This window comes from Cephus cinctus, unplaced genomic scaffold (genome assembly GCF_000341935.2).
Source record: "Cephus cinctus unplaced genomic scaffold, Ccin1 Ccin1_scaffold0407, whole genome shotgun sequence".
Taxonomy (NCBI): domain Eukaryota; kingdom Metazoa; phylum Arthropoda; class Insecta; order Hymenoptera; family Cephidae; genus Cephus; species Cephus cinctus.
The window spans coordinates 112,411-119,873 of NW_014333091.1; the positions used below are offsets into that span (position 1 = coordinate 112,411).

At 48.2% G+C, this 7,463-nt stretch overlaps 1 protein-coding gene across 2 annotated transcripts in view; it reads right to left on the minus strand.

Moving 5' to 3' along the window:
* The window catches only part of LOC107267519 (nucleolysin TIAR), a 301,978-nt gene that overhangs the window by 108,116 nt on the left and 186,399 nt on the right, over positions 1-7,463 (minus strand). The window contains exon 1 of one of the 2 annotated variants that reach the window (XM_025084839.1): positions 3,801-4,572. The exons of the other annotated variant lie outside the window; for it this stretch is intronic. Coding sequence (XP_024940607.1) covers positions 3,801-3,981 — 181 coding nt within the window. The 5' untranslated portion in view covers positions 3,982-4,572. Of the gene's footprint in view, positions 1-3,800; positions 4,573-7,463 lie in introns of those variants that run through there. 2 annotated transcript variants of the gene reach the window in all.

A 7,463-nucleotide genomic window follows, 5' to 3' on the forward strand; every position in this document is an offset into this window, starting at 1 on the left:
GGGGAGGGATGAAAAGGGGTTCAAGGGCGCGAACGATCTGTGGGAAGCAAAGGAGCCGACGTCGGGAAATTAGAGAATTCGCGGGTACAGGAAATATGGAAAGCAGGGACGACTGACAGAGCATAGGGATAGAGGATGATAAAGAAAAAGAGAATTGAAGAGGGTGAGAGAAAGAGAGAAGGAGACAAAGAGAGAGAGAGAGAGAGAGAGAGAGAGAGAGAGAGAGAGGGAGAGGGAGAGAGAGAGAGGATTAAATGGCAAAATATCACTCAGAGCAAAGGACTCGGTGCTTGCAAGCCCCGGCATTTCGGAGAGAATGATGGGAAGGACGTGACCAAAATATTCTCATACAAGATGCCAGAAGTTCGAGATACTCTTGGGGAAGCTGAGTGAAGGAGCAGCAGTCTGCCGACCACGAAAAATGCCAACTAAATAAAATTCCACTAAGGAGTCCTTCTATACCTTCTACGAACTACCGACTGCCTTCCTGCCCGGTGACTATAACAGCCAGGAGGACAGAACTGGATTTTCTCTCTCTCTCTCTTTCTCTCTCTCTCTCTCTTTCTCACTCTCCTCCCCTCCCATCCCTACTCACTCGCTCTCTCTCTCTCGCTCTCTGTACATTACACGATCTCTGGTGAATCTTTTAAAGTAGCGAGTGCACCTATCTCGCGGATAGTACGATACGGCACTGCTCGTAACTACAACTTGTACTTTCGTAATACTTTTCTTTTTTTTTCTCCACGAGAATTCGCCGTAAAATTGGCACGGGGTGTCGCTTTCCTTCGAGTTTACACGATTTCTGACCCAGCAGCTTTGGGAATATTGGAAAGTATCGTGATTTACGAAATTGAGATACTCGCAAAGCGCTTATCCCACGCATTTTCAGCCTGCGTCGAATAGTCGATGTTATACTTCATCCCTCTTACATATGATAGAGCCGAAGCATTGGTATGCATTATGGAGGACGAGATTGTCAGGATTAAGACACCGGTGCACGTGTAGCGTGTATTTGCCTGGCAGTTCGAGGAGGGAATTTGAAGGAAACGAAAACCACTTGTAACGCGTGTGGGTGGTGTGGATGGTGTGGGGCTGTTTTGGAAAAATCGAAAAATCATGCCGGTCATGTGAATCGTGAAGAAGGAGAGAGAACTCGGAATTCCGTTAGGACGATATCACAGGAATAGCAGAAATAAGCGAGTCTTCGCGGCCGCAACAGTCTGTAAGCATTTCTAAGAACTGCCGGGGTGAAAAGGTAAAGATGCAGAGCGAGGAGAGACGAGGTAGACAAAGGTATTTCATTTTAGGAGCGACTCGACCTTTTTTATCTCTTCTTTTTTTTCTCCTTAGTTTCGCGGTTTTCAGCGAAATCTCATTTCCCTCGCGGCCGCGTTTAACGCATTTTCATCCTTAACGAGCCCAGTAAAGAATAACATAATGCGCGAAATTAACAATTAAGACCTAAGCTGCCGGTAATTAACTGGCGACCCAAGAAAAGCTAAGCTAAGAAAACGCCTGCGGGAAAATACATTGCAGTTTACAGGGCAGAGGGTAAGTGTCGGAGCGAGAGAGAGAGAGAGAGAGAGAGAGAGTTCTAAGGTTTTCGGATGCAGTGAAGAGTGGTTGTAATGTCGAGGGGAAGAAAAAAAAGGTGTCAAAAGAAAGGAAAATCCGAGCGCACCGTGTACTCCGAGATAGCCTCACACCCGACCCACCACAACGCTCTTTGGGTCGGAATAAAATTTAAATAAATTGAATAGACTGACGAACGCGTAAGATAGAACAAATTTGTACAGCATTACTATTATGTTTAGAGCTGCCAATAAATACGCATATACGCGCGAGGCGCTCGGTTTCTCCTCCTTATCTGCAACTGGGAAGCAAAGTGCTGTTTCTGCAAGGAATGCAGAGTATGTGTACTGTGCAAGGACAGTGGAGGGGCGTGTGTGCTCAGGGGAGTCACGGGAGCCACAGGCGGCAGCAGATCGCTGACTAGGAACTTAACGAGGTATTGTTTCTGCAATCAAAGCAAGACGCTTTACGAGCGGCCACGCTTACGAACCTCCTTCTGTTTTAATTAAGATAAAGGCAATAATTCGATCGGTGGTTATTAGCTGCCACGTATAGCCGCGCTCGTCGGTGGGGGCCAGTGGGACCTGGATGCACCAGGGCATACATTAGACAATCTCTACGGTATATGCAGAACGTGCACAACTGCACCGGCCGTCCTATCGCGCCGATTCATCCGAGAATTCCAGGCGCTTGTGTCCACGTCATCGATCCTTTGCGCTCTGTTCTACACGGTACAGTTGAGAGAGCGAGAAAGACATTTTGAGAATTTTCAAAGAATCGAGATAAGACCATTTTTACGATCGATCGTACGAAGCTTTTTTACAGGATTTCCAAAATTAAATTTCCAATTAGGTTACGTGTACCTTGCATCTAGTTTAAGCGATGAAATTATTATTGTCGAGCAATACGCCTACGCCCATGAGGATCGAATACGTTCCTGCCACTTGGGAGGAGGACGCGAGCGCCACGAGCGCCACGAGCCGACAAGTACCACACGGTTAATAGTACACGCAGGGAATCTCGTCCTGACAATACATTCGCTGGTCATCCTAGGATTAATTTATTAGTCATTATCTCGCTGCGTATACGAGCGACGGGTTGAACTTTCGACGGTGATGAACCGTAGGCATAGATTGTAATCCGGGCCGGACATCGGCGGATTAATTCGCTCGGCAGTCGATGAGACGAAGTTTACTGGATGTGGGCGTCGCCCGGGATGCCCGGCGTCGATTCGTCACTACCTCCGATCCTTGCTTGTCCGTCCGAATGCCCGCTTTTTTATGCCATGAATAATTCTCCTCATAATACGGTTGACCTACAAGGACAACTTGGAACACAGGGCTATGGGGAAACGAAGCGAGACGACGAGTCCTAGGGAGAAGAATCCAAAAAATGTAGAAGGAGCGAGAGAAAAGGTGGAAAAGACATAAAAGTGCAAGAGAGATAAGAGAGAAAGAAGATGAGTGGGTGGCGGCGGTGAGGCGAGTACCTATTATTCACGCGCAAGATAGGTGGAGTGGGGGGCAGAAGGGGAGAGGGGAGGGGGGGGGCTGATCTAGTCCGATCTAGGAGGCTAAGGTGAGGCCAGATGTAGGAGGCTAGGTTAGGGGTTCGTGGCGAATTCTTATAAATCAAAACAGACACGCTATCCCGTCTCGTAGGGTCTTTCCGACCCCGACCCTCCGGGCCGGCCTGCATCCGCGCGCCGCCTTCCCTCATCCTGACAGACCAAAAAGAACGGGAGCGTATTACGCTTACCACGCTCTATCTCCACTCTCTTATCCTCTTTGTCTCTCCCACAGCCTATTCCTCACATCGTCTACTGCGCCTCTCTTTCGAAGGTTGCACTTCTTCGATATCATCAGGATCAGCTCTCGACCCTCGTATTCTAGCGGGTGAAACGATTGAGACCTCAAAACATTACCACTCGTGCTTTTGACGGCTCGATTACATCTCGTCTACGCGCTGGCGACACGCGATCACCCGTAACGAACGAATCTACTTAAACACCGTGTAACGATCGAGTTTACTTAAATAATTTCAAGAAAGTTAGGAGGGAGGTTGGAACGATTTCCGGAAGCTGTGCCACCTTCCCTTCCGGTCAACCCAGTGAGCCTTAGCCCTGAACCCAACGTTATACGCAGTGAGTTGTAAAAATTCGTGAAGGGGCACTACGCTGCTAATAAGAGAGAAGGCGCAGAAGGATAAATAAAAAGAATAAAACTTACGGGGGTTCTGAACGTGGACAGGCGAGGGAACAACACTGGGTTGCGTGACGGCTACTGCGGGAGGCATCTTGCCGTGCAGAGCCGCGAGGTACGAGTTCGCCACGTCGTAGATGAGATAGGCGCCATAATATCGGCCGCCACTGCCCATTTTCAATTTATTCTTTCCCGGCGCCACTGCCATTTTCACGCATCACAAACACCTACGGGTGCACGTCACCTACACGCGATACGCCGTAACAACACGTTTCTGCACATCCTAAGAGCGACCTTCAATCGCTCTCCTTTGATTACACCTAGATAAATAGACACAACTGCTTTTTATATTCCATTAGAGGCTGCTCGGGTCACTCGTATTCTACGAACTACTGCGCCACCACTCGTACTTGGAAATGCGTAACCGTGATTAACTGCGAGCGACGGCAACGGAGCGTCGTAGACTTCACGAGTGTCGGGGCGCGCGCGTGTTTCGAGCTAGTGAACGCGACGACAATAGAAGAGTGGCGGGAATCGTTGAGGACTGGCGGGGCGCGAGGGGAAGCAGCCGTGCCAGGCAAACGGAAACGGTGCGGTTCGCGGACCGGAAGTCGGACCGGATATGTCACGAGTCAACGGGTGCCTCTGATTGTGTGTCACGAATCAAAGCAGATAAAACGTCGTCAAACTTACGAACGTCGGGTAAATGCAGAAGGGAATTCTTTGCGATCCTCGGACACACCCGAAGATTCCCGAACAAGTACGACGCTTTGTTTTCGTTCGGAAGGCGCTGCCGGCGGGACACTGCAGAACCCATGAAAATATAATGTACAATATATGCAATATTTTACCCACAAAGCTGAACGCGCACTGAACAAGTGACATTGCAGAGAGTTTCTTAACCGGTTACGTTAAACGCGTGTATGTATATATATACATGCACTGTACATTTTACCTATATGCATAGATATAGCTAATTGTAAGTGCGAACGTATGCAAGTGGTGTCGTATCGCAATGCTCTGGTAGTTGGTCACACCTAGTATACCTAGTATACTTAGTATCCCTAGTATACCTACTGTGTATTTACTGTGACACGGCTCGAGAAACTTGGCCATGAGGAATGGCCCGGAGTTGGCAATGGACTCCAAACTGGAATTGTGAGTCGGGAAGGACTGCACACGTAGGGAAAGAATCGGCCGACAATAGAGAAGAGTGGACGGCCGACAGGAAGGAGAGCATATCAAATGCTTACCGGCTGACACAATGCGACTATGCAGACGCGTGGGTTGCGTGTTGGTAATATTCGTGTGGGTGAGCGTGACCAATGGGAATGAGAAATAGATGAAGAGATCACATGTGTGTACGCGTGTATAGCTATAACTATGTCTGCTTCTTTTATACATAGGGAACAAGCTGCGCGTATCGCTTGTGCTCTACGTGTGTGCTTCATTCGAATTGATAAGACGAATCGGTTTGTCTCTTATCATTAACTGTAATAAATTTCTCAAAATGTGATAACTGTATTTCTGCGTCGGGTAAAGTCAGTATAGCTACGCGGCGAACGCACTCAACAGGTTATACGCGGTGAGAGTAGAGGGGCGGGGAGGTGGTGGAAAGCTCAGAGAAAGTTTTCTCTTCCGTTTCTTCTTTGGCTCATACTTTCTTTAAGGTTCGAACTGTATAAATATTTTAGACACAGGGCGGATCACTCGACGGCCGTTTCACGTGGCCCATAGATTCGGCACAGGTACGACTAGTGAGATTATGCGGTACTTTACTTTTATTACGAAGGATAACTTCAGTCTATGGGATGCATCCAAAACTGATCCTTATCTCTTTCTCTCTCTCGATCTCCTGCCTTTCTGGTATGCATTGGTCTATAGGGGTTAGTCCGATACTGGATGCTGGATATTTCGTGATAAAGAGCTTCAGTTACAAATCGCACCGAGCTGCTGGAAACGTAAGGGGTTGGCGGTGGTAGCTCACGAGAAGGTGGCAGGGAGTAGGTGGCCAATGAGAGAATGAGAGAATGAGAGAGAGAAAGAGAGAGAGAGAGAGAGAGCGAGAGAGAGAGAGAGAGAGAGAGAGAGAACGGGCGGATGAGATGGTGAGTTAGATGGCCATAGAGGAGATGGAGGTGAGGAGAAGGCTAGTTCGTATTAGGGGTAATGGGCATTATCTCCATCGATTCCTATTCCCCCTCGCTCTTCTTACATCTCATCCAGCAACCCTGAGTGTGCCACCCCCTGCACTCCTTTCCTCCCGTACTCGTTCACTCACTCATTGAAGCTACCTGAAGCAAAAACGCATGGGAATTCGCCTGTAGGTTTTGAGATAAGCTCCAACCATAAAGAACAGCAACATTCATGTTCCAGAGTCTCTCATCTCGTGTTCCTGTACTTTCTGTCTCCGTTTGGTCCTTTACACAAAGCGATCTTGTCTGCGACCTTCTTATGTGAAATTTTATAAAAAGAATTAGATTCCTCCAAATCCTTCCAAAAAAATAATGTCAATCTAGATACATCGTATAGTGTTCAAGATTTACCCATTCAGCCGAATCCCCATGCGGGATCCTTAGATTACAAGGTGTAGCGAACTTACCACTTTGACGCTCCTGGCAATATTCCTAGAATAACGAAAGGATTTCAAGGACTTGGTAGATCGATTACGAACTTCTAAGCGAGAGTTAGCTGAGTGCGAGTATAGCTATGCTTAAGGGTCGGTGGGGTGGTAGATGGATGTACTTGGAAGGCATTGAAGGTTTCGCGAATGGCAGTCGATTGCTACGAACATGAGAGAGAGTGTCAGGGGACGAAGGGAACGAAGGGTGATAGAGGAATCGAACATTTTTTTAGTTTTTAAATTGCAACGGGGGGCGGGGGGGGGGCTCTCAAGATGAAAATAATACTTCGCATCTACTTAGGTTTGGAGATGATCGGAAGAGATGAGGAAGTCTCAGAGCCAGAGAGAAGAATAACCCAGAGGCTAGTGGATGCTGCCTCGCTCTTGGGAGTAACCTGAGTGAGCAGCGACTGAGTGCATTTCACAGTGGGAACCATCTTTAAGGTCGCGTGGGGCACCCCCGCTGTTACCCGGAAACCAGAAGATGGCTGGATACTTGGATGGGTAATGCGATGCGCCAGCAGCATCTTCTACTTTACCCGGGATATTCACCATGTCGAACGTCTTCTGGACCATCCTATCCGATAAGTGGGCCCCCTTCCGCCCCTCGTTATCGAGATTATCTCAAGAAGCCACGACAATGATATTACTCTTACACCCGGTATATCGGAGTCAATTTAATAACTAATTTTAATTAATCTTCTCCACCGGGTGGTCCAGTGTCAGCCAGTATCTTTTCGCGTAATTCTTCGCACTCTCTTGCACTTGCCCCTCTCTCTCTTCGTCTCTCTTCCTCTCGCGCTATACCGCATGGCCTCTTCTAGGTCACGCGACTCACAATCAGTCCTATTCGCTGAGAGGAATGGCAGGGAAAAAGTGACTCTCGGAAAAGAGGTGGTGGACGTAAATCCGTAGTCGATGTGGTAAGGGTGATAAGGGTGATAAGGGTGGTAAGGATGGCATGGCCCGTGGTAGGTTCGCGTGGCGCGGCGTGGCGAAGCATTAAGATAGCGGTCTCCGGTGGAGGGTAATAAATACGCAAATAAACTTTCCTCGTTAACCTATCG